The 27,563-nt window shown below is 41.7% G+C and overlaps 1 protein-coding gene across 2 annotated transcripts; it reads right to left on the bottom strand.

Annotated features, from left to right (window-relative positions):
* Nucleotides 1-890: 890 nt before the first annotated feature.
* Nucleotides 891-26,769, bottom strand: tango6 (transport and golgi organization 6 homolog (Drosophila)). Of its 2 annotated transcripts, none has more exons than XM_062562843.1 (18): nt 26,698-26,769; nt 25,051-25,709; nt 24,839-24,967; nt 23,670-23,820; nt 23,314-23,420; nt 22,531-22,693; nt 20,415-20,482; nt 18,580-18,692; nt 17,829-18,005; nt 17,063-17,189; nt 16,662-16,865; nt 12,872-13,015; nt 11,427-11,918; nt 8,772-8,829; nt 8,086-8,244; nt 6,928-7,079; nt 2,485-2,598; nt 891-1,253 (listed from the first exon to the last, which is right to left on the bottom strand). In XM_062562843.1, exons 2-18 carry the CDS (start codon nt 25,570-25,572, stop codon nt 1,077-1,079), a joined length of 3,057 nt encoding a protein of 1,018 aa, XP_062418827.1. In that variant the 5' UTR covers nt 25,573-25,709; nt 26,698-26,769; the 3' UTR covers nt 891-1,076. The 2 variants fall into 2 exon arrangements, with proteins under 2 accessions (XP_062418827.1, XP_037307146.1); XM_037451249.2 differs by lacking the exon at nt 26,698-26,769 and adding an exon at nt 26,417-26,687.
* Nucleotides 26,770-27,563: the final 794 nt, after the last annotated feature.

Consider the following 27,563-nt stretch of genomic DNA (forward strand, 5'->3'; position numbering starts at 1 on the left):
CCAATGGTATTTTCCAGTTGCTGCACCCCACACAGGGTTCGAAATGAGAGGGGTCTGGGGGGGTCCCTAGGACATAAGTCATTAGGGACACCTTATAAGAATTTATTTTTAGATTTTGGGGGGTCCCCGACAAATATTTTTATCATTAAAAATGATTGTGAAAAGGTTTTTAGTGACGTTTTATATTTATAAAAATAATTAATTCATTTCCTAGCGCGATTGGGCAGCAATCAGGGCAGCTAATAGCATCACAGATTGTTGTTGTGGTCCTCCGGCGTAAACAGTACAGTCTATGGCGCAGACACGTAGGTTTTTGTTGAACGCGGCAAAAACGAAGCCTCACAAAGAGTGAAATCCCTAATGAAAATGCTGTAAGTGCTTCGATTATGTTTATATCTCCATAATAATTGCTTATTCTAGTAAAATATTTGGAGTTGGTGTCAAGAAAATATCGGAATGATCGGAATTCGAACCCGTGGGTCAAAACATCCTATAGCCAACGAGCCCACTTCTCTACGCAGTGAGCAAAGAAGATTTACAGGATGTCCTCTGTGGTACAGGTGTCTTAACCGCCGTTATCTTCCGGACCGAAGAGCAACTCTGATTTCGGTGCCTTATTTAGATGCCAGGAACAGTCTTTATAGACATCATTATTATTCAATCCAGTGGCTAGTTGTTTTACAAATTCCATTAACATAAGGGATGAGAAACGCCAGTTGTATTTCATCAAACCCTTTGAAGGTGCATGGTACTGCCATAATGAGTACACCTAGTGGATTTAGGTAACTTAGTTAACTTCCTTGCTCAAGGGTATACAAATGCTTAACAAGATCCTAGATAAAACAATGGTGATAACGTATTTATTTAGTATAATAAAAATTCAGAACAACCGGTTTATAACATTTTTTTATTTGGACTGTTGGTCGGAGAGTAGAACATGAAAACGGTTACGTTTTAACTTCGGAAGCTGCCGGTCGTTTTAGCTTCTGTGCGTCCATAGTCCACGTCACATGGAGGCAGAACTAGTGCAGCAAACTATGTCCAAACTGTGCATGGGTTATAAAGGAGATAAAGTCCTATGGCAGGACAATAATCTTCTTCTGCAGTGTCTGCTCAGGGAAGATGAACCTCCTCATTATGTCATCCATCTCCTCCAGAGCCAGCTGGGCATGGAGCATAGTAACATCATCTGGGTCAGAGCGCACCACCCACTTCAGGGCTCGGTACATGTCCAACAACACATCACTGAGAACCTGGAGGTGGGACAGAAACAGACATGACGTTGTTGAAAACATTTTAGACAAGTCTGCAAACCACTGGACCGTCAGATGTTACAGGTTCATTTTAGACCGGTCTGCAGACCAATAGACCATTGGTTGATACTGGTGGTGTTTTTTTACCCAAGGAAGTTTGGCAACTCCTTTGTAAACTATTAATAGAATTGCTGGGCCTAACGTCTAAGATAAGACGCAAAATCGTACGGAACTGAGAAAGTAAGACAACAAAAGAAACCTGCTGTTTGCCAATGATGTGTCAAGGTAAAAATGGGTGTTGAGTGTCCAACACACACATTTACAATCACTTTGCCCTTAAACCGAGCACAGATGTGTTTTTTCATCTACCCATCTGGCTGTTTGATTAAGCAGTTTGTGGGCCAGCCATATATAGAAAGGTGGGGGTTCAGGGTGGAGAGACAAAAGGTTTTATCATAACCTCCTAGGGTACATGGAAGGCAGAGGGAGAGGGGGCGGATCATTGGATCCCCTTATGCTGTGCTTGCGCTACCTGATGGCCCACGCTCTCACAACTCATGGGTGCCTAGAGGGGGGGGGGGGGGGCACCTGTTCTCATTGCACTCAACCATTAGCCATATACAGATGGTGTTACCCTTCCAGCTGTTCCAGTAATGACAGGGCGTGGCCTGGGAACAGCAGCCGGACAGCTCACATGTAGGCATTTTCAAACATTGTGTTTGGAGGGAGCCTCCTTCCGACATTTGACCAAAGGAAGATAGGACTAGATTACAGGACTCTCTAATAGCAGCCTCTCACTCCCCAAGAAACGCCACACAATTGAGCCTGCTGACCGCCTGGGAAGGTGCACAAGAAAACAGACCACTCGCTGTGTTGATACAATGACAGTGAATGCACAGATCTATCTGCACATGCTCTAATCTTCCATTCAGTCCTAGATACTGACCAAACAGTGGGTTCAATAGCAGCTTATAGAAAGCAGCAGTGAAATCAGAGGTTTGTTTATATATGTTGAGTATTCTCTCCATTAAAAAGGCATATTGTAGATTTTGTCAAAAAGCAAATGACAAAAAGACAATGTATGTATGTATAAAATAAATGATAGTCTTGTTATTAATTCACTTGAAAGCTTATAATGTAGAGGCCTTTTTTGAGTGAAACTGATCATCTGGTTAGTCTCCACTGAATGATAGCAGCGCGCGTGTGTGTGTGTGCGTGTGTCTGTGTATACCTGGGTGGCTTTGTCGCTGAGGCCTCGGAGCAGCAGGGTGATAACATGGACGGCAGCTCTCCTCACCTCTGCCACTTTCTCAGTTTTTATCAGCGCGGTCAGACAGGAGCAGAGCTGCACACATAAACACAAAGGTAGTTATATGAACATGGAGGACTTTTTTCAAACAGATTAGTGCATATTGTAGCCAATGTTTTGCACGGTCTAAAGCATTAATGTATTCACTCGTGTTGAGTACACAATATTCCTGTTCGGAGTTGCTTCTGCTTGGTTCGGAACCCAAATGGGAGAACCTCGAGTGTAGCAAGGGGATCACAAGAGGAGTTTCCTCCCATGAACCCAATGAAGAGTCATAGCACTAATGTGGACATGTATTGTTCAAACAGCTTAGCAAGCCTCACTTGTGTCCACTCTGTCAAAGGTACAAGCCTGTTTCCTTGGCGAGCAGTGAGTCACCTGACCCACCTTGTGTCACCTGGCTCACGTCAAATTCATACTTACTATTTACCTTTAGGAAAAGAATATATTAATTTGCTTCCAGTCCATCTAGAATACATCAACAACTTATATTATTTACTTATTATATACTTATGATATTTTTTTTTGAGCAGATAGGTAGTTCATCACATGAAGATACAAAACGTTTTGTCAATTTTGAGATTTGTATTTGTTCCTAACATGTAACCCATGTGTCCGTTATTGGCATCTGTGTGCATATCTGTAGAGCAGGTCCGTCCTTCAATTAGAGGCTCAGTGATTTGATGCCCGGCTGTTAGACAGCATGTCCATGTGTCCTTGTGCAGGACACTCATATCTCTGTATGGTAGCTTCTTTCATTAGGGGGTGAACGGGTAATGCCGGTAATGTTTTGTCATTTTAAAACAACTATTGAAGGCCCACCTCAGGCCATTAACAGTTTTCCATTGCTTTTGCACTGCTCCATCTAAGAAAACTTAAGGTGTACTGGACAATATACATCCTAGTCCTCAACCGCGGTAGGTATCTGACTATATTATTGGTTGTTATTAAGATAGTTGATGTCATCTATGTGTATTATGTTCTAAAGGAGAGCCTCTACATCTTCCGCTGAAAACTAGACGCACCTCTTCAGACTAAACCTTGACTAAAACAAACTAACAAATTGTAGCACTTACAATGTAACATGTTGCGAAATGTCTTATTTGTAAGTCACTTTGGATAAAAGCGTCAGCTAAATGACATGTAATGTAAATGTTTTGTGTATTACTTTTTGTCCTCTCAGTGGACCTCAGGAAGATTAGCGGCTGGTAAGGTGTCAGTTAATGAGGATCCAGTAAATAAACAAATGGGTGAATGATGATATCAAGTGTTAAGTGGTACGAAGACTAGAAAAGAGACAAGTACATTCTGTTTATCATTCATGTACTGGTACTAGGTCTTCTATGTGTTGTGTGGCTACTTATAACTTTCATTGTTTCACTTTTCAAATAGAAAAGAAATAAAATACTACTGTAATGTACAATAGAGATAATAGTAGCTAAAAAGCATAAGCATTTCCGCAGGTCACTTAAGTACTTAGTTAACCTTATCTTAGAAGTACAATATACAATAGCTGAAGATGTCTTTTAGCCCTCTAATTGAATACTGTCGTTATGACATGAAATGCTTTTGTAAAAGGTGAAAGCTGAGTGTTTGACCTCTAGATCTCAGAAAGTATTTGCATCAGAAACAATGCAAATACTTTTAAGGCATTTGTAGATTTTTCTTTTCTCTTTGAAGTACATATTGTGCAAACAAAACGTCTTCAATCTATCCATGATTTTCAAACAATTTAGTCAGTTTATGAAGAGTAAAGCACACAATAATAATAATAATTGTTTTCTGTCAGAGTGTAAACAAACCAACTCATTGTTTTAACCACACGCTCGACTTGGTTCTTGTGTATGGTATTGTGATAGAACATTTAACAATCTTTCCACAGAACCCTCTCCTGTCGGACCATTGTCTGATAACCTTTGAATTTCTACTACCAGAATCTCCTCCTCCTGCCAAGGGCTTCTACAGTCAATGTTTATTGGATACCGCTGTAGCCTCATTTAAAGAAGCCATTCCCAAGTTCAGTGTCCTGTCTCAAGATATCAGAAGACTCCTGTGAAAACTTCAGTCTGTCACAAATCGACCATCTTGTCGATACTGCCACAGGCTCTTTGAGAATGGCGCTGGACAGTATTGCTCCTCTAAAAAGAAGAATGGCAACAAGGAAGTTCGCCCCTTGGTATAACTCTCAAACCCGGAACTTAAAGAAAACTGTGCAGAAACTTGAAACGGTTATGGCGTTCCACCAAAGGAGGATCTAGGCTAGTTTGGCAAGACAGCATTAAAACATCTAAGAAGGCTCTCTGTAACGCAAGAGCATCTTAATACTCATCATTAATCGAGAAAAATAAAAACAACTCCAGGTTTCTCTTCAGCACTGTAGCCAGACTGACAAGAGAGTCACAGCGCTGTCGAGCCGTGTATTCCTGTGGACCTCAGTAGTAACGACTTTATGAACTTCTTCAATGATAAGATTCTGACTATCAAAGAGAAAATTGATGGTCTCCTGCCCCCAACCGGAGCCGACCCGTCCTCGGATGTAGGAACCTTGGATGCAGCTGTGGGCCCGGATACCTACTTGAATGGTTTCTCTTCCATCAACCTTGACCAACTGACTTCTACAATTTTGAAATCCAACTCTTCCACTTCCACTCTCCCGATTCCAACTAAGCTGCTTAAGGAAGTTTTTCCATTAATTAGCACATCTTTACTGGATATAATGAATCTGTCTTTGTTGACAGGACATGTACCACAGTCCTTCAAGGTAGCTGTAATTAAACCTCTTCTTAAGAAACCTACTCTAGCTCCAGAGGTGTTGGCTAACTACAGACCCATCTCTAATCTTCCCTTCCTCGCTCCTTGAGAAATCTGTCACAAATCAACTAGGTGACTTTCTACAAAACAATGCTTTGTTCGAGGATTTCGAGTGCATCACAGCACAGAAATAGCACTGGTGAAAATTACAAATGATCTTCTACTTGCATCGGACCAAGGACTTGTCTCTTTTCTTGTCCTGCTGGACCTCAGTGCTGCATTTGACATCATCAATCACTGTATCCTGCTGCAGAGACTGGAACACTTTATTGGCATCAAAGGAACTGCACTCAGCTGGTTTAAATCTTATTTATTGGATCGATCCCAGTTTGTATTTGTGAATGTTGAATCCTCGAGAACCACCAATGTTGGTCACTGAGTCCCACAAGGTTCTGTGCTTGGACCGATTTTATTTACCCTGTACATGCTTCCTTTGGGCGAAGTTATCAGAAAACACCGCATAAACTTCCATTGTTATGCAGACGATACTCAAGTGTATCTATTGATCAAGCCAGAAGACACCAACCAGCTTGTTAGACTTCAAGAATGTCTTGGAGACATCAAAACCTATCATGTTCAGTCAGCTGTCACGTGATACGGTTTCTATGGATGGAATTGCTCTGGTATCCAACAGCACCGTCAAGAATCTTGGAGTTCTCTTTGACGAGGATATGTCCTTCAACTCTCAAATAAAGAGGGCACCAAGGACTGACTTCTTTCATCTACGTAATACATCGAAGATCAGGAACTTCCTGTTTCAAAGTGATAAACTAGTTCATGCATTTGTTACTTCTAGACTGGATTACTGTAATTCTTTGTTATCAGGCTGCTCTTGTAAATCTCTTAAACCTCTCCAGTTGATTCAGAATGCTGCAGCATGTGTATTAACAAGAACTAAGAAATGGGATCATATAACCCCTGTATTAACTTCTCTGCACTGGCTTCCTGTTAAATCAAGAATAGAATTTAAGGTACTTCTCCTCACCTACAAGGCACTTGCTGGTGAGGCACCGTCTTATCTTAAAGAGCTTGTTACACCGTATTGCCCAACAAGGCATCTGCGCTCCGTAGATGCTGGGCTACTTGTGGTTCCTAGAGTTTTAAAAAGTAGGATGGGGGCGAGGGCCTTCAGTTATCAAGCTCCTCTTTTATGGAACCATCATCACTTTCAGTCCGGGAGGCAGACTCGGTCAGCTCATTTAAGATAAAGCTTAAAACTTTTCTCTTTGATATTGCTTATAGTTAGGGAAAAAGTTTGCAGCAGAAAGTGGCACAGACTGCACAACACATGTGCAATGATGTTCGAGGCAACAAGGACAGTGATAGATGCAAATCCAACGGTTCTGATATGCTGCTGTATGCATTTGACCAATGCAAAAATGTTCACCCTTAAATCCAGGCATTTCTGGAGGAAACACCAATAAAATAATGATGTTATAATACAAAATATGATATACTGCCTCTTCACTGTATCATAACGCCGAATTCCTACAAGAATTCGGCCCCCAAGAACCAGTTAATCCAAGGATTTCATGTTGGCTTGCTCCCCCTCACCTCTTGGGCCAGAGTTCCCAGGGTATAGTCCAGTCTTGGACAGAGCTCCCCCAAGTTGGACAGACTGCTGGCCCGGACGCTTTGGTCTGGGTCCCTGGTTCCTTGCAGGAAGACGCTAATCAGAGGATGGCCAAGGTGGGTCGCCAGTTCCCCTGGAGAAGGAGGAGAGTGTAAGAAGAGTGAGTGGACAGGTCAGTTGAAAATCTATGATGTATTCACAGTAATCAAATACATATTTATACGGTTAAAGGCTCTCTAGCTGACAGCAGCCTGCATCTTCTATGGAAACCCCCCGAATATCAGAAAACACCCAAATAGCATATAACCTAATAAAAATCGAACGATGTGAACAAAGTTATAATACAAATTCATATTTGGGTGGATGTGAACCTTCCTGTGAAAATAGTGTTTCTAAAAAAACTACCGGTGTATGTTCTCATTTTACTTCAGCAGATTCCGACAGTCTGCCCCACACAAACCTGGTTCTGGTGGTCCCTTCCAGGCCCCAGCTTTGTTAGTCTATGTCTTTTGGTAACAAACTAAGCCCCAGAGATAGGAGTAGGGTAAAAGATGTACTGTTTCTTTGTTTTATTATTCCTGTAATTTGAGCACCCTGTGGAAACTGAGTGTGCTCCTTCCGGTTTCCAAACGTCTGGTGCCTGCATAGTGTCGTCTGGGGCTTACGGGGACGCTGTATATAGGTGGGGTCGTGCTTGGAGTGATCTGCACCAACCATCGAGATGCAGGCGGCGACACTACACGTCCCCTTAAGGGTGGTCAGAGAGAGAGGGACTTAGATCATCTCTGTATTTCAGACCAGCTGTTTGCCGGAACGACCAAACCACCCAGTTTGTCCCAGATTACACTGTTAGAATGCTAAGTACCCCTCTGAATAACAAGACAGATGCTCCAAAATGTGTTTTATCTATACAATTCCCTACCCATTTATGTTAACATTATGTCTCATAATTTGGAGCATTTTCTGGCCATCATTGCACACCAGGGGCGTTCACATGACTTTCCAAAGGCTTCTGGATATTCTACCAGGCAACCAAGCTTCTTATTTAAAAATGACAGACTGGCAAAAAGAAAATCTCTGTCTGTCTTGTACCCCCCTCCGGAGTTGCTGAGGCTGAAGAACTGACAGATGACACTCACCCATAGCCCTGCTCGCCCTCATCAGAACCTCTCCCACTTTGAGGCGGAATTCCAGGGAGTGCTCCTTGTTGGATGTGGTGCGGGAGGGTCCATGCTGAAAGTCTTTTAGGAGCCTTTCCAGAACCCTGTCAGGGTATGAATCAGCCAATGCAGACAGACCTAAAGACACACCCAATCAGACCATTTATATACTTTAAAGCAGTGATTCTCAACTAGTGGGTCGCGGACCCGTTTTTAGTGAGTCGCGGGTCATTGCATGGGAAAATAAAAATTAGAAAAATAAAATAAAAATCATCCTGTGATTTTATTTTGAAGGGACTTTTTTAATGCAGCGGAGTGTCATGTTTTTTGCCGGCTCGTCCGTCCATGTTTTCAGCAGCGTGTGCCAGGTTGGGTCAAACCATTTTGATATGGGGGAGACATTGGGTTTTTAGGATAATTAAACATCCTGAATATATAATTCAGCTTATGAACTTGATTTTGAATAAATTTGAGATGTTGAGAATGTTCCTCGATTTGGGTCGCGGCTTGTCATTAAGGGGTTGATGGTGGGTCCCGGAGCAAGACCAGTTGAGAACCACTGCTTTAAAGAGTTATGGATCCATGCTTCAGCTTTATAGTTGATAGTATCAATGTGATGGAATCATCATAACAGCACATTTGGCCAAGCTTGTTCATCATATTACCTTGAATGGCTGACAGGTAGATGAATGAGTCTTCATGCTCTAGGTTTTCTAAGAAAAGCTGAAAAAGATTGTAAAGAGACTTTTATAAAAGGACATAATCTGGCAACCGTGGTTCCTCTGATTGAAGGACAATCCACTCTACTACTGAGCCACGGTTACATCCAAAAACAGATCAGCATGATCAATCACAACAGACAGGACATTTCGGAATCACTCTACTGGAAATAATTGCATTTAAACTATCTAAAATGTCACCAATATGGATTTTTCCAGGAGTAAAAAAAAATTTGTATTTCACTGAATTTATTAAATACCCCAACCGCCAAAGGGGAATAATCCTAAAACTTTAAGAATACCTGGGAAATGGAAAAACAAAGACAACATGGAAAGAATGGGTTAGAGTTTCAACAAAATATTTTTCTTTTCTTCTAGGTGGGGTTGGTTTTTTGGGGGGGGGGGAAACAAAAACAATAGAAATATTTAAATGCATATTACTGTATTCTGTGTTAGTCAATATTTCCGAATAACAAACATTACGATTTTAGGGAGGATATAAGAAACGTATAAAGATGTAAAACGCACAATGCTAGAGAACTCAACCAAAGCACTAAAGGAAAAGAAAAAGAAAAAAAAAAAATCAATAAAGGGGGTCCGTGCTGTAACAAGGGAGTGGGTGGGGGGGATGGACTCTGATTACAGAGAATTATAAATGAGTTCTTATCCTTTCTTGTCTATGCCGCTTTAATAAGGCCCTAGAGCGCACAATAGGACCCTCTGGCTCATTCATTATACATGTCTGCTCATGTCCCAGGAGACAATTAACACTACAACCTACCTGCGCCTGATGCCCACATACTGTGGATGAAACAATAGAACCAGGATCTCAGGATCCCAGCATCTGTTTTAACTAAGCAGGATCCAACACGGCATGACCCATTTTAAAATACCAAGTCAATACGTTTCCCCAGAGGTCAGCCAGCGTTTAGTCCAAGAACAGCCTTGAGATTTTTTAAAAACCTACATGAGATTGCATCAGCACACTGTTAGCGAGCAATAGGGGCTAAGATAACACAATAATCCTGAGACTCTAATCAGGCTGCACAGCGCTTTAAAGTACCAAGTGCATTTGGCATCTCATCCAAAACCATTTCAAGTTGCACCAGGTGGCCTCGGCTCTGCGATTCCTGCCGAACGCTCTGGACTCAATGAACTACAGCCTTAACCTGCAGTGCCGTCCAAACATGCCAAACGGCGCGCTCGCATTCGCCTTCCAATAAGCAAGTTCAGCCCTGATACAGGGTAAGTGGCAACGGTTAGAATGTGCACATCTTCTGGAACTTTTAGAGAACCAATAAATGTCTTTTCATTTTTCAGTCATGTGTCCGAGGTCCACTATAAAAAGGATAACCTTAATGTCTATAGTCAGTAACAGACAAACAGCACTCACATTTATTATTAATGTATAATGTGGATTTCTAATAAACGGTGACACTTTCATTAGGCAACAACCTTATGAAGATGTTTGTGTAACACTGATGGATATATTCACCAGAAAACTATTTTTTTCTCAGTAACTCATGCCCCAATTGTTGCTCAGTCTACACTTCTTAATACAGTGCATTTTGTAGTACAAGAAATGTTGTGTAGAGAAGTAAACTATAGCCAATATTTTTGTGTACACACAAGAAAGGCCAAACCTTGTATTGCTAAGAACCAAACCAAACAAAATTGGCATAGTTTTAATACTAGTTTAACTTACACCTTTCTTAGGATATATGACTCACTATAAACGGAAGTGAAAAGAAATAATTTAAATGTCACATTTAGGTCAACGACCCCATTACAATTAATCTACTTTTTACTGGTTAACGAGGATCCATTGGAGGGCAAGTCTGGTGCCAGCAGCCGCGGTAATTCCAGCTCCAATAGCGTATATTAAAGTTGCTGTAGTTAAAAAGCTCGTAGTTGGATCTCGGGATAGAGCTGACGGTCCGTCGCAAGGCGTGCCACAGTCTGTCCTAGCCCCTGCCTCTCGGCGCCCCCTCAATGCTCTTGACTGAGTGTCCCGCCGGGGCCCGAAGCGTTTACTTTTAGAATTAGAGTGTTCAAAGCAGGCCCGGTCGCCTGAATACCGCAGCTAGGATTAATGGAATAGGATTCAGTTTCTATTTTGTGGGTTTGCTCCTCTGAACTGAAGCCATCATTAAGAGAGCCGCACGCCCGGGGGCATTTGTATTGTGCCGCTAGAGGTGAAATTCTTGGACCGGCGCAAGACTGACGAAAGCGAAAGCATTTGCCAAGAATGTTTTCATTAATCAAGAACAAAAGTTCAGAGGTTCAGAGTTAAAATGCACATTAACGTTTGAACAACGTTACCATGGGAGTGAACAGAGTTGTCGGAACGCTTAATAAAGTTTGACTTGGCACAGCTCTATCTAGTGGATCCATAACGCAGCCCCAGTCAAACGTTTGACCGCAGTATCTTTTATTCTATGTGCCTTATAATCCGGTGCGCCCTGTATATGAAAACAGTTCTAAAATAAGCCATTCATTAAAGGTGCGCCTTATAGTGCGGAAAAAACTGTCAATGTTTCAGTGCATCATCACAGACAAGAATAGAATAACTAAAGTGAAGTTTTATACAAAGCAACCAACCATCAGGAGCGTCTCCTGGTTGTGGGCAGCCTCCGAGTTTCCTCTCTGCACCATCTGAGTGAAGACCCTCAGGGCGAACGCTTTGGTTGGCACATCCGGGTCACAAGCTTCTAGCAGCCAATCGGAAAAGGGCTTGGTAGGAGGGTGAAGGGTACTGGTTCCAGAAGTCCTGCCTTCTGGACTTTCTTTCGCTGCAGACATTCCAAAGGACTCTGGAGGTCTATTGCTTGGGAGGTTTCTGTCTGGTGGGGATGAATGAGGACTAGTTTGGGGGTTATTAGTTTCGATTTGAGTGTTCTTCACTGTCATTTTAGGCTTCATGGAGCCCGGAGCGACAGCGGGGAGGGTTTCAGGCTGGAAGGCCCCATGAGTGGCAATGACAGCTCTGAGGTCAGATGCCAGCTGCTGGATGAGAACATCAGGGTGCTTCTGAAACAGCAACTCCAATGGTGGGAGCAGTCTCCACATAGAAGAGTAGTCTTCTGTACTAAGCTTAAAAGGGGAAAGGTTGTTGGGGAGAGAGTTTAGAAAACTGTGAAGAACATATATCATGAACTTAAGATGCATGTACAGCATGGCTTATGACAGAATATATCCGCAACTGAAAATAAACCAGGGATTCAGAATTAGGAGCATCGAGGACTCTGTTTGCATTGTGATGCTTGGTGCTCAAACATTCACACTTTGCGGGCCACAGAACTACATGCTTTCAATTTTATTACTGGAGCAAAAAAACATATCTATGATATTTCAGTTAAACAGCAGATAGTGACTTAAAACAATAAAAGTATAATAGCTTACTTTATAACATGTGAACTACCCCCCCCCCCCCCAGTCACACTATGTATCATGTACAAGTTGCTATTATTTCATATTATTATTATGAAAAATGCAGCTCAATTCTTATGTCCATTTTATTCCTTTCATTTCACAATTTAAAATGTCCACTTTAAACATTCCTGCAACTCGGAAACTCTATTGAAGAGTCTGCATCTCCCCTTTGCAACATATCGGTTTCTCGTTTATACTGTGTTATGTAATGTATGTACACTCATTTTAAATGAATGGCAGTGTCTTGGCATGAATGTCTTGGCTGAATGGCATTATGCTTCAAATTGATTAGCAGGTGGAATACCTTGCTACAACTTGTCTCGGTGATGTGAAATTAGAATTGTTGTTGAAAAAGATGTATAGAAAATCAGATATCACTTAGTAGTTACTATAGGTTACTAAATACTTGATTTGATTAATGGTGGTGAAGTGAATAATCCAGGCAACACAGGAAACATTGATAATAGTGTCAGATTTGCATATTTTTTAACAAGGGAGGAAATGCATTCAACACATAATTATAATGTAAATGTACTTGAGAGTAAGGGAGGATGTAGTTAACGCTGATGTAGTCAAGTAACTTATTGGTTTGTGATGTTTTGAGGTGTGACTACCTTAGGTCCTGACAGCAGCGTAGCCACAACGCCAATCGCGAAGCGCAGCGTCTCGCTCTCTACTGGGCTTCCAAGACCTGGACCAGAGGCCTGATCCAGACCCACGCAGGCCCTCTGAAGCAGAGACATTAAGAAGTCCACCACCTGGAGAGAAGACAAGCAGAATCATGGGCACAAATCATCAAATATGCTCAATATTAAAGTGAAATCACGTAAAACGTCAAAGGACAATTGAGACAGTGGCTCTTCCTTCAGATGATCTTTGTGTTAGAGTATTTAATGATGAATGTGCATGAGGAAGGCAGTGGTACAAGTGAAAGGGAAGAAGTAAAGCTCCTTCAGAGTACATCATACACATACAGGTAAAACTCGAAAAATTAGATTATCGTGCAAAAGTTAATTCATTTCAGTAATTCAACTTAAAAGGTGAAATAATATATTGTATAGACTCGTTACAAGCAAAGTAAGATATTTCAAGCCTTTATTCGATATCATTTTGGATGATTATGGCATACAGCTTATGAAAACCCCACATTTTAAATCTCAGAAAATTAAGATTACTACATAAAATCAATTTTTAAAAAAGGATTCTAAATACAGAAATGTCAGCCCTCTGAAAAGTACAATCATGCATATGTACTCAGTACTTGGTTTGGGCCCCTTTTGCATTAATTACTGCCTCAATGCGGCGTGGCATGGATGCTATCAGCCTGTGGCACTGTTGAGGTGTTATGGAAGAGCAAGATGCTTCAATAGCAGCCTTCAGCTCTTCTGCATTGTTTGGTCTCATGTCTCATGTCATCTTTCTCTTGGCAATGCCCCATAGATTCTCTATGAGGTTTAGGTCAGGCAAGTTTGCTGGCCAATCAAGCACAGTAATACCATGGTCATTGAACCAGGTTTTGGTACTTTTGGCAGTGTGGGCAGGTGCAAAGTCCTGCTGGAAAATGAAGTCAGCATCTCCATAAAGCTTGTCTGCTGAAGGATGCATGAAGTGCTCTAAAATGTCCTGGTAGATGGCTGCGTTGACTCTGCACTTAATAAAGCACAGTGGACCAACACCAGCCGATGACATGGCTCCCCAAACCAACATAGACTGGGGAAACTTCACACTGGACTTCAAGCATCTTGGATTGTGTGCCTCTCCATTCTTTCTCCAGACTCTGAGACCTTGGTTTCCAAATGAGATGCAATTTGCTCTCATCAGAAAAGAGGACTTTGGACCACTGAGCAACAGACCAGTTGGTTTTTTCCTTTAGCCGAGGTAAGACACTTCTGACGTTGTTTGTTGTTCAGGAGCGGCTTGACAAGAGGAATACGACATTTGAAGCTCATGTCCAGGACCCGTCTGTGTGTGGTGGCTCTTGATGCAGTAACTCCAGCTTCAGTCCAATCATCTCCAGGCTACGGTCATCCTTGCTGCTTGTGCACCTTTTTCTTCCACACTGTTCCCTTCCACTTAACTTTCTATTAATGTGCTTTGATACAGCACTTTGAGAACATCCAACTTCTTTTGAGGCTTTCCCTCCTTGTGGAGGGCGTCAATGATGGTTTTCTGCACAACTGTCAGGTCAGCAGCCTTCCCCATGATTGTGAATTCAACGGAACCAGACTGAAAGACCATTTAAAGGCTCAGCAACCCTTTGCAGGTGTTTTGGATTAATTAGCTGAGCCTACAATAATGAACCTTTTCACAATATTCAAATTTTCTGAGATTTTGAATTTGGGGTTTTCGTAAGCTGTATGCCATAATCATCAAATAAAGGCTTGAAATATCTCACTTTGCATGTAATGAGTCTATATAATATATTAGTGTCACCTTTTTAAGTTGAATTACTGAAATAAATGAACTTTTGCACGATATTCTAATTTTCGAGTTTCACCCGTATGCGTCTAAATTCTCTACGTATCGGGGGTGGAGGACAGAAATGCTGCCTGTGAAGGCAACAGACATAAAAAGTGCACCTCTTGTTTACATCATCAACTAGAATTAATACTAGCAGAGCTATGGAGAGAGCACTATATTTTCACTATCCACACCAAGAGAATGTTTTGATTGCCCAGAAGTGAAGTGAAGATGGAGATATGGGCTCCACTTATTTTAGTTTCTAATTGATCTTTTGGCAGTGTTGTAAATATAACCCTCTATTTGACATCCTGACATCCTATGCATATTGAATTCATAATATTATAAAACATTTTCTAACCACATTGGAATAGTGAGGTTCCTGTGATAACCACCTCTACAAAGTATTGCTTTTAATCGTACCTTGAAGAGTAAGTCTGTATTAATTACCCACCCGAAACATAATAAATCCTTTAGAGCAGGGGTGTCAAACTCATTTCAGCTGACGACCCGTATTAAACAAAGCCATATAAAGATGCAGAAGCAACCGTGCATGCGTGAGGACCTTTCTGTAACTCTCACAGTAGAAAAGTCTCCGACTCTGGCAGCGGGCCAAACAATTTATTTTTTCCGTGGGGAAAAGGAGGGACCCCTATCAGTGTTTAGATGTGTAAAAATCAGTTTATATAAGTTACTGGTGAAGAAATAAATTGATATAACACAAAAAAACCTTTTTGTGAATTGCGTGAAATAAAAAAAAACTAACAGCCCTATAAAACATGGAGACACTAGGCTAAGACCACATCTGCATTGATAGAGGCAGGATTACTACTCGAGAGGCAGCTTTTGTGACCCAAAATCAGGAGCAAAATGTGCAAGCCCAGTAGGCCAATTGCCCCTTTTAACCACTTTTTCAAATTGTCTTGAGTGGGGATTGGCTGAAAAACTGATCAATGGTAAGGGGCATGTTTCAAATGTCGGTTGTTCGGGGGTCATTTTGTAGTGGTTTTGGCAAGGTTTGTCTGAGCGTCTTCAGCGTCGTCAGTATGCTCTTCTCTTTGTTTGCTACCTGCTTTGCAAAGGAACAAATTGCATTTCATATTTTATAACTCGTTGAGTTGTGTTTGGAGTATTTTCAAACAGATTAGTGCATATTGTGGCAGAGACTCTAAAGTCTACAAACTGTGTGAAGCATTCATATTTTCACTGAGTACATAATATACCTGTCTAAAGTTGATTCTGCTCGGTTTTGAACTAAAATGTGAGGATCTTTAGTGTAACAGAACCCTCTCTTGTTGGACCATCTAATAACCTTTGAATTCATACTACTGGAATGTGCTCCTCTCAGCAAAGGCTTCTACAGTTGGTGCTTCTGTAATAGCGCTGTAGCCACATTTAAAGAGGTGATTCCTTCTGCTGTAAGTTTAGTATTGTATCTCAAGCTATCAGAGGAATCTTGTGAAGACTTTAGTCCATCCTAGATTGATCCTCTGAAGACTTTAGTCTGTCCCAGATCAATCATCTTGTTAAAACTGCTACAGGCTCTTTGAGAGTTGAGCAGAGAGTGGCACTGGCGGGTATATGGTTGATGGTGGTTGTTCCTGCAGTGGTCCTGCCTTACACATATCTAACGGCTTACAGTATTTGAATAATTTCTGTCACATACATTGAATATATTCTATATCTTTCAGGTTGTTCATTCTGTACACATGATATCTATTGCAGTCTGTCCATCCCGGGAGAGGATTTTTTTTTCCTTTTTGGAGGGAGTTTTTCCTGTGCCAAAGTGAGGGTTTAAGGATAAAGGATGTCGAATGTGTACAGATTGTGAAGCCCTCTGAGGCCAATTTGTAGTTTTGGACTAAAGGAGTTAAAGGAATGTATGTATCCGTAGTGTCCCCCCGTAGTCTAGGAGTTCCTCCTACTGAATCTCTCTCCACTGACCTGTGAGGCTTTTCTTAGCAGCACAGTATGCTGCACACAATCAACTATCACAGCCAACACCTGAAGCAGAGCCAGTCTCCGGCTTTGCTTTGCAGATGGAGCCAGCAGCCGCTGCTCCACCTCCACAAGTGTCATGGTGGATATGTCAAGCTCTAGGTTATCTTCCTTTTCTCCAACTGCTGCAGCTTCCCAGCTGGCCATCTCCTATAGGAGAAGTCAAAGATAGAATGTATACAGATGTTACAGTATCCTCCAAGTGAAAAAACAAATATCTGAAGCACCACACAATAGAATACAATGGCCACAGATGCCAAAACCTCTCTGCCACTATGAAAAAATAAATACAATGATTTGTTTATCACAATGAATTGAATAATCTTTTACCGATGTGTACAAGCTACCTGCAGCAGATCAAGGAAGAAGTCTCCAGGCAAGTCACAGTGTTTGAGTTCAGCCAATAGCTGCATAAGACATTCCAGCCTCCACTGCTCTTCTGACAGCTTCTCATACAGAGCATCGTCCTCCTCACTGGGAAACAACAAGAAAGACGAGAGGAGTGACACTGAGAAACAAAGAGCCTAGTAATATTCATACTTTCTAACTCATGAGGAGTGAAAAAGGTGACAACGTGGGGCAAGGGGGGCCCTCAACATGCACCTCAGGATTTCTTTTCTCCAAGAAGTCAAGAAGTGAGCCAAAGTAGAATAATCTACGAGACAAATAGTCTTAATGAAATTTCACATTGCGGACACACCACAGCCAAGTGTGATGAACCCTCAAGCTTTTATGATTACTGTGTTTTGATTGCTCTGACCAAAGTCCTTAATTTATCTGATTAAGATCATAGATTGCCACGGTAATAACAATCATAATCCAGTATTGGAGGCAATTTAAATGTAAAGTTAAAGGGTGAAAAGTTTGAGGGGAAATCAAGACGCTGCAGACATCTTAACACTGATTAGACGCAAAAAAAAAAACTTTTCGGATCTACACAATTTAAGTGGATGACATTTTAATGTAAAATGACAAACAGCCACCATAGCTGTGACGGGGGTTGAAATAAACCGAGGGTATCTCTTTTTATTGTTGCCGAATGGCACAAACACGTTGATCATATCCTGGGTTTGGGGAGGCTATGTGCATCCTGTGTTTCTGCAGATCATTCACCTGGATATCTCCCTTGAGCTCAGACAGGCTCCTCCATCACTGCCCGGGGTGAAGTGGAACTTTGCCGCTACCTTGTTTTTTGGGTTCTGCAGACCCGAAAGCTGTCTAAGTGCTGACTGGGCCGCAGACGTCTCAGCATGGCTCAAGTACCACATCAGGATCTCCTCACAGGGGGCGCTATGGAGCAGGGGGAGCACACACAGCCTATTGTCAGTTTCCTATGTTAGAACACATTCAATACAATTCATGTATTTTTCACATTTATGCGAATTATTTACCATATAACAGATTTGTGTGGAAAAAGCTGGGAAAGTCTAACATTTATTGGCTGTTTTAAAGGATAGGACTGGCTGTTCTCTTTTTCTATGACTAGCAAAAAGACCAAAAACAATCATGTGTTAGTCCAGCTTTTGAGGCTTTGATGTTTGGGATGTTCTACCAGTCGGTTGCGTCGGCTCTGTACTTCTACATAGTCTGCTGGAGAAGCAGCATCGAATCAGGAGATCCCAACAAACTTGAACTCGTTAGGAAGGCCGGTTCCATTATCAGATTAAATTGTATATTGGACAACCAGAACCACCCTCTCCACCCACTACTTGTAACCAGGACCACTATCGTCATCACCTAGGGAGAGCGATAGGACTTTTGCCCACTGGAATAAGAAAAAAAAACATCTGGCCACTGAGTTTGAACATGGTAACGTCTACTATATTTAGTTTGAAGAGGAGTAACATTGCAGCTAAAACATTACCGTAGGTGGCAGACGTTCTGCTTGGTGAAACAAAAGAGTGTGAAGATAACAGGGAGAACTTTTTCCAGAGCTCCAAGAAGAGAAGCTGATGGACTGTTTCCAACCACCCAGATCTAAAAAAAACGAGAAACCACTAAAATGATTAGATACAGACAGAGAGAGAGAGAGAGAGATGTGTGGCTGGTGTAAAGTATAAATCAGATGATCTGCTAGTCTGAAAGGCGACCCGACCACCACAAAAAAAAGAAGAAGGTTAAAGTATGAAACTACGGTCAAGAGAGACCCTACAATATTGTTTGCACGGAAATGAAAATAGTGAAGAAAGGTATATTTGTTGTTTGAGTTTATATATTATAATGAAAGTATTTCAAGTGCTTCTCTGGACTACAGATGAAAAATAGCCTTTTAGCCAACTAATAACAAAGAAAGTCCGACCCATTGGGCGTTGAGGGCCTTCAATGTTCCTATATCATAGTAAGGCATGACAAAAACCTTTTGGAACCACTGTTCCATAAAAAATAATAATAATCTACATAAATACAACCATAATAATCCTGGCACAGGATTCAGTCTGTCCGCTGCCTGACCTAATGGTAGGCGTAACACTGACACTCAATGATTTCATGCAAAGCGGTGAGCAATTTTTAGAAGATATAATTCGATATCACTATAGAAACAATCCCATTGGAAACTTTTCATCGATATTCCCTCCCAAACGTCATACCTGCAAACTCATCAGGGGTGACAATGGTGGGGCAGGAGGATGCAACTGCAGAACGATGTGTGTGTTCCCGTCAGACACCACAAAAGTTAGATCTCAACGCTTGGAGTTGGAGTTTGTCAGCTTCTACAAATACCTTGGCTTCTGGTTGGACTCATCTCTCTCATTTGACATACCCATCAAAATCCTTCTGGGTAAAGTCAAAGCCAGACTGGGTTTTCTGTATCAAAACAAGGCCTCCTTCACACCCTTGTGAAAATGAGTCAACTATGGCGATATCAATTATAAAATGGCATCAAAGACCACCCTCAGAAAACTGGACATACTCCACCACTCAGCAATCCGATTTGCCACAAGTGCACCCTTCACCACCCCCCACTATGATCTTTACAGATTGGTGGATTGGCCCTCCCTTCACACCAGGCGGCTACACCACTGGCTGATCGTGATCTACAAATTAATTTTGGAAATGAGCCCCCCCACCCCCCGCTACTGTGTTTGGTCATAACTCCTTTCATATTGCCGCTGCAAATGATTGGAACACATTACAAAACACACTCAAACTAACAGCACTCACCTCCCTCAACAAATTCAAATATAAGCTGCAACGAGCCATACTTGACTGCTGTACTTGCTGACCAGCCCTCACTTCTAGCCATTTTTTACATTAATTGCGTCCAGTAATCTGCCTTTTTTTGTTGTACATAATGTTTATTAATTAAACTATGTTGTTTTTAGCCCTGTGTTTGTCATACTGTATTGTGTCTGTGCATGTGTTTGTCACTTGTGTGGAGAGTGCCTTCCTATTGGCTAGGTCATCCTTGTAAATGAGAATAATAATTTTTTAAAAAGGCTTGTCACGTCACAGATGCTCCTTTTCTCGTCTTATTCCAATCTGAGACGCTGGCCGGCAGGTAACGCCCCCTCCAAAAAAACTACACGATTCATGTGGATGACCCAAGTTTGCTGGTAGGAAACGTATATAAGGTACTGCCAAGAAAATGGACATTGTGCGTACATTCTCTTTGGATATCATCTGTTTGACTACACAGAGTCCATGACCCCTTAACCAATGAGTGATGATCATTAATCAACTCATTCTAGTGTTCCTCACCTTGTACACGTCAGTCACACAACGAGTCAGCTCACACTCCTCCACAGCAGCGTGGGAATGAACCTTGTCTGGGGGAGTACACACACAAAAACACACGTATATATTTAAATGGTGTTTTGCATTATTCTTATGATGGATTTTTGATGCATATCATGAAAATCAATCAATTTTGGTACTTCCACATCGAGAACCTGGGACACGATTAGAGTACACTTCATCACAAATTCCAGTTAGTTTTGATTGGTAGAAACTTGGTAACAGTTTGCCTCAAAATCTCAATGTCATTTTACATATAGAAAGTTAAATTTATTGTTACGACTGCCGACGGCAACCCCGTGTGAGAAAATGGAAGGTATGTCAAGCAGGCCGTAACAGCCCATGCCGAAGTTTGGAATGGACGATGGAAGACCCGCCTAGAGTCCTGATGATAGCATTGGAGTGCCTGCCAGCTTAAGTGGCCTGACTGGTTGCAGCCAAGGCTGGCTGCCATAACCAGAAGAGAGTGATATTGTGAGCGTGAGGAAGCGGGCAAGGTCAGGTTTATTGCACATAAGAGACAGGTGTCAGTCACATTTGGATTAGGGGTGCCTGTGAGTTGTACTTTTCGTTTAAAAAGTTTGAAGTTAGTAAGGATTTTTTGTTTAACCATTTGTTTTCCATAAGTGACAATAATAGTTTTCCTTTTGAGGATCTCCTTTTGTTATATTCGGTTTTTGATGCCCACGGCACCCATTAGGCCCGCTTTTCTCTCATTTGTAAGCCTTTGTTCTTTTGCCTGACTTTAAAATAAATAAATATCCTTTTAAAATTACAAAGTACACCTGGTTTTATGTACATGTCCGTCCCTGCCTAGCAACAGGATGTAACATTATCAATAACTCAACTTTAATACAGTGAGTTTTAAATTTGATCTGGCTACATTTGAAATTAAGGACTTGATTTTAGAAAAATTAACTGAATTGCTGTGCAGCTTCAAATTTTGTTCCTTGAGGGTAAAGTCAAAAAAGGCACAGTAATATATTCTTCTGATCTTCTACGAAGAGATGTTTGTTTCAGATATATTCCTTGTTAGTAATTCTAAAACATCCATCAATTAGAGGTGCAGGTTTGGACTCAGTGGCGTCTGGGTGCAGTCCTGGTCTCCTGTCGACCTATTAGTGACCCCTGCTCTGTGCAGTCTTCCAATTATTTAAATGGTATAGATATTTTATATATAGTCGTTGTGCATACAACACTTTTTGTTTTAAAAGCGCTGCATTACAGCATTGCAATACTGTACACCCTACAAATCGTCACAATAGAGCTATTTGGTCCAAAATATATTGGCATTTTCTCCATATGGCCCTAAATGTAGCAAGCAAGTGTGGCAGCTGTAGAAAAAAACATTTTCTGGGGAATGAGGACATGGTCAGCCGTAAAAAACAAAACAAAAAGTGAAACTTATTTCTGATAGTCGTAAACCTACCACACAAAGACAACATAATCTCCACCCCACAGTCAAGAGAACATGACTGGTGGGTTCACCGAAGAGCCTTCCATTGAGTCGTGCTGTCAGGATAACTACTTTTTGTTGTGCGATATATTGCACCAAAGTGAATTGTGTTAAAACAATATTATTGTAACTTTCGGACATTTTTATGCCACGGATTACATAACAATATAATAGCAATAATAGCCTCCTCTTTTCGACAAAAAAAACATGCAAGATGACTTTTCTATTCAAAAAGGGAATATATTGTATGTTGTGCGATAAGTCAATAAAATGACTATCACGACAAGCCTACCACTGAGCAATAATCTGTATTTCAACCATGGCATCCATAGTATTGTTGGAAATTTGTTAGGAGGAAGCCTGGTAGCTTAAAAAACAGGCATTGCCCTAGCCAGCTGTGAGGTCATCGAGGTGCACACGCTGATAAGTTCCTAAAACTCCCACCGTCTCTTTGCATCTGAAGGACATGAAGCTGCATGAAAATGACAGTGCAGTAGAACTAAGAGTGGTGACAAACAGCTGAAGACAAAGTAAAAACAGTAGTCTGTGGAAGCAAACGGAACTCCTTCCTGTTACCAATACCATCTCTACTCCACACATGGATATGATGGGCGTGGTACTGACCCGAAGCAGTGAAACAGCGGTGGAGCGGTCCGAGCAGAGGAGTGAGCAGGTACTGCTGGGCAAAGTTAGGCTTCTCCTGCACCATGAGGAGCACTGCCCTGGTGGCCACACGCTGGTGCTGCTGGGCTGTCAGCTGGTCCTTGAAGTGCAGTAGGTCAAGGATCTAGACATAAAAAATAAAACTTAAATGAGAAAATTCTTATGCAATCCAAACCGACACTCATCAGGGTTGAACTGGTTGCCTCAGATTGATGATGTGACTGCTGACAAAAGCAGCAGGATGAATTCTGAAATGTTTCGGGGAAAATGATCTGCAGCCAAATGTTTCAGAACTCATTAGACGGCACTTCACAGTGCAGATGGAGAATGACCCATAGTCCAATTACATTTGGCCCCTTAAAAGGGGGCCTGGGGAGGGGGGGGGGGGTCACATATGAAATTGTTGTTGGAATTCTCACACCGTTCCAGATTTGGATGTAAATTAAAGCTGAAAGTCTGCACTTAAAGCACATCTTGTTATCTCATTTTAAATCAATTGTAGTGGTGTACAGTGCCAAAATTATGACAATTGTGTCAATGTCCAAATATATATGGACCCAACTATACATACATACACAGCCAGAGTCAAAGGTTTGGATACATTCTCTCAATGAACGGACTGATAGCATATATGTGGTTTTAGATAGACAGATGTTAATGGGAAGCTATACTTCATGTGTGTACGTTTACAATTATCCAATGATCTCTGGGCATGGGGAAGAATCGCACTACCCCACAACTGACCTGATGACAGACTTGTCCGTAGTAGGTGTCTGCGGATGCAGACTGCTGAGGACAGGTTACCAGTATTCTGGCCACGCAGTCACATTTTCTCCAGTCTGCATCGGTTCCTAGAGGGCAGAACAGGATTTATATTTAAAGACATCAAGTAGAAGTTAAACTCTAAAAAGATTAAGAAACTAAACTACAACATTAAGCGGATGATTTGGAGAGCTAATGACAAACTGATGTTTAACTTCAGTGCTGTTAAGCTTAAACGACGAGGTGTATCCTTACATCTCTAAACGTTTCAGTCAGACTATGTCCATCACTAGTTCTCATTCTTTCCTTTTTCCATCATTATTTCCCCTTCGACTCACCTATTCCTCCCTCCAAGATGGCTCTGACTACAGCCTGGACACCGTTGGACTGCATCAGGCGCTCAGACAGCAGCCGACCACACACATGCTTCAGCCAGGTGGGAGCTGATCTTGAAACAACGCCGCTGCTGAAGCTCCTCCCTGCACCAGACTACAGGAAGGTACAGTCCTTAGGAAAACACTCGGTCACTTGTTAGCGCAACATACACCAACATTGGTAAATCTGAATACAAGAATCATTTTGGTTCATGTAAAAATTAGGAATATTTTAGTATTAATTGATTAAGCATGAAAGCTTACCATGATCCAATAGGAAAAAATAAAGCTAATGCAGTTTTTAAAGACTATTATTGCTTACCTTTGCTAAAGACTTTATTATAGAGAGATATACAGGGCATTTGGCTCCAGCGCTTGGCTTCTTCCACATTTTTTGATGTTACAGCCTCATTCCAAAATTAATTAAATTATTTTTTCCCCTCAAAATTCTACACACAACACCCTACAGTGACAAAGGGAAGAAAGCTTGAAATGTTTGCAAATTGATTTAGATAATGGCTGTGCACCAACGCTCCCCATCCAACTGGATGGAACCTGCGAGGTTCTGCAGAGAAAAGGTGTGCCAAGCTAGTAGCATCATGCGCAAGAAGACTTGTGGCAGTTATTGCTGCTAACGGCACTTCAAGAAAGTATTGACTAGGCTGTGAACACTTAGGTTCTTTATTTTTAATACATTTGAATAAAATATGATCAAGCTTATTTCACTATGGGGTGTTGAACCCATTGCATGCTGTGTGACTCAATGTCAAGGAACTTGTTCTAATTAAAGTTAAGAAGGTAAATAAATGACGTAATATCAAAAATCCTTAATATCTTTATCTTAGGAATCATGGCACATGGGGCAGCCAGGATTCAAAACGCCAACCTTGCGGCTCCCAGTGCATCACACTACTCCATGCGCCACCACTGCCAACACTGAGTTGTACACAAACGATTTGTAATGTTTAAGCTTGTTTTAATTAGAAAAAAAAAAACTGGACAGTCACCCACATGATTCCCAGATTTGTGTCCAGTTGGCACGCAGTTGCGTGTTTGCATTGTTTTTTAATGTGGGACAGTGTGTCATGGTGAAAACTTCTCAATGTGTTCTGTTTGTTTAAAAAAAAAAACACCTTATCCTGCTTGGGTCCACCTTGGAGGATCAGCAGCTCCTTGACGATCATTGGCTGGTATACCTTTCCTAGGAGGCTTCTGAGGGCCTCCTTGCAAGTGTGACTCTCTACAGCACTGAGCTTGTGCACCTGAATGTTTGCAGGGAAGACAAGAAACTTTTAATATGTCTTGATTACACACATCAAAATCCTGTTATATCCTGCCGCGTTACCATCTCCTCCTTTGAGCAGCTTCTCTCTGCACGGCAAGGCTGGTAGCAAAGCTGGATCAATGCCGCCATGACATCCCCTAGGTGCCGCGTGAACACCAATGTGGCGAGACATGAAAGCTCTGTCAACTGCATCAGAACTTTGGTGGTGATGAAAAGGCGGCACCCAGCTGCTGGCACCATTCCACAGCGAACTAGTTTGTCTACCATGACGCCAAATGCTGACCTGCGACCCAGTGACACCCCCACTCCGGGGGCCAAGTATGGGCAGAGGCCTAGAGAAACCACAAACTGAAGAGATGCAGACAGGGTCTCCTGCTGGGCCACACTGAGGACATCTGGAGGCAACAGTGGTGCCATCTCAGGGGTGCGTAGCCTAGCCGCAGACAGACTGGCCGTCTCCTGGAAAAGTTTGAGTTCAGCGGATAGTTGTCGCGACAGGGTGAGAAGTAGAAGGAGGCACTCCTGGACAAAAGCCCATGTGGCGTCTTCTGTGTCACCACCGAACCAGTCTGCCGCAACCATCGCCTCCTCCCTGAGCCTCCTCACCTCCTCCAAGCTGCTCTCCTTCTGAAGCTGCTCTAGAAGAAAGGCCCTGTTGGCCTGCAGCACTGCCACTAGAGACCCTTGGTGGGAGGATTGAGCATCATGTGCAGACACCTCTGGGGACAACACAGAGGATTGAATTGTGTAAAAGGTGCAACAAATTTGAAATATATATATATATATATATATATATATATATATATATATATATATATATATATATATATATCCATCCATATATATATATCCATATATATATATATCCATCCATAATCATCAAAATGATATCAAATAAAGCTTGAAATATCTGACTTTGCATGTAATGAGTCTATATAATATATTAATTTCACCTTTTAAGTTGAATTACTGAAAGTAATGAGCTTTGCATGATATTCTAATTTTTCGAGTTTCAGCTGTACAGGATGGTGTGTTAGCTTACCAGTGTCACACTGTGTGTTCAGTGTAGCTGTCAGCTAGAAAATGATCATTGACGTGAGTAAGAAGGTGCTGAGACTAAGCTCAAGTTCCTTCAGTTGCTACCATTTTTAATGTACCGACAAAACACTAATTGGCGTCATGCTATCCTTAACGTTGTTAAGTAATGCTCCCAATTCCACAGCTTAAGTCTTAATGAAGTGCTTCATCATTACGACTCGATAATAAGACGTTAATCCACGAAGAGAAATTATGCTTTGTGTGCACGCGACTTGGTATAACGTTAAATACCACGCTCTACTTTAATCACCATACTTCACTTATCGTATCCTTCTTTACACTTACCTTCGGTACCTTCTCGGACTGTCACAATAAGTCACCCACTTACCGGCAAGAGGTTTCGTCAGAGTTTTTATCGCTGAGAGGATAGCTGGAACAATCTGAGTCATTCTCCTTCACTAGTACTATGTTCCGACCGAGTCATGCCATTAACGTAACGCGATGCTAGGAAACATGAACTTATGCTAACAACATCTCAAATGGCGCTGGAGATATACGTCATCACGGATCGTTTCTCAGCGTAGGAGATGAAGGCCCTGGCCCTTTCTCAATACCTAAAACGGCGAGAACGGACTTGCGTTCCCGCGAAAATAGACTCGGGAGACTTACTCGAGAGTCCTGACTCACGGGTTCGGGAGAACGGAGATCAGTCGTTTCCGCAATTGGAACAGTAGTGACTTGATGACGCCACCACGTCAGCTGGTCTTGCTAATACGTTTTAATATATTTCTGACTGTTAAGTATTTTACTATTATCAAGCCTTTGTTTCATTTTGATTTGAAATTAGAAATGGTATATATAATATTGAGCACTATATATATATATGTATAATCAGTCATAAATAATTAGGCAAACTATCTCAATGGATCGGATCAGAGTTGTTATACAGTCGAACATCTTTTTAAAGCAGATGAAGAGGAGCAGCTGTAGTTTGATGCTGCTGAACTTTACTGGATTACACTGACGGTGTATATCTAATTTTTATTCATATTGGATGGAAGAAATACAAAACGTTACTGAGGTGAACGTATAATTCAGCAGAGGTGTGGACTCGAGTCATGTGACTTGGACTCGAGTCAGACTCGAGTCATGAATTTGATGACTTGAGACTCGACTCGACAAAACGTACAAAGACTTGCAACTCGACTTGGACTTGAATACCGATGACTCGTGACTTGACTTGGACTCGAGCCTTTTGACTCGAGAAGACTTGCTGCTTCCCATGAAAACTGGGGGATAACATTTTCACACCACCGCGCCGCTCTGTTTATCTGCATCTGTCAAAAAATTATGCGCCACCTGTATGCAGAGAGCGCGCGCTGCCTGCATGACATCCAATCACTGCAGTCCATTTGACCGTATCAATGAGACAGCTCGTTCATGGTTACAAAAATCGGGATTTTTGAACCCAGATTCAGACTCCGATGGAAATCCTCGCCAACATTATGTCAACGTCCGTTTTAAAGTAGTGTAAT

The sequence above is a fragment of the Pungitius pungitius genome, chromosome 6 (assembly GCF_949316345.1).
Source record: "Pungitius pungitius chromosome 6, fPunPun2.1, whole genome shotgun sequence".
NCBI classification, from domain to species: Eukaryota; Metazoa; Chordata; class Actinopteri; order Perciformes; family Gasterosteidae; genus Pungitius; species Pungitius pungitius.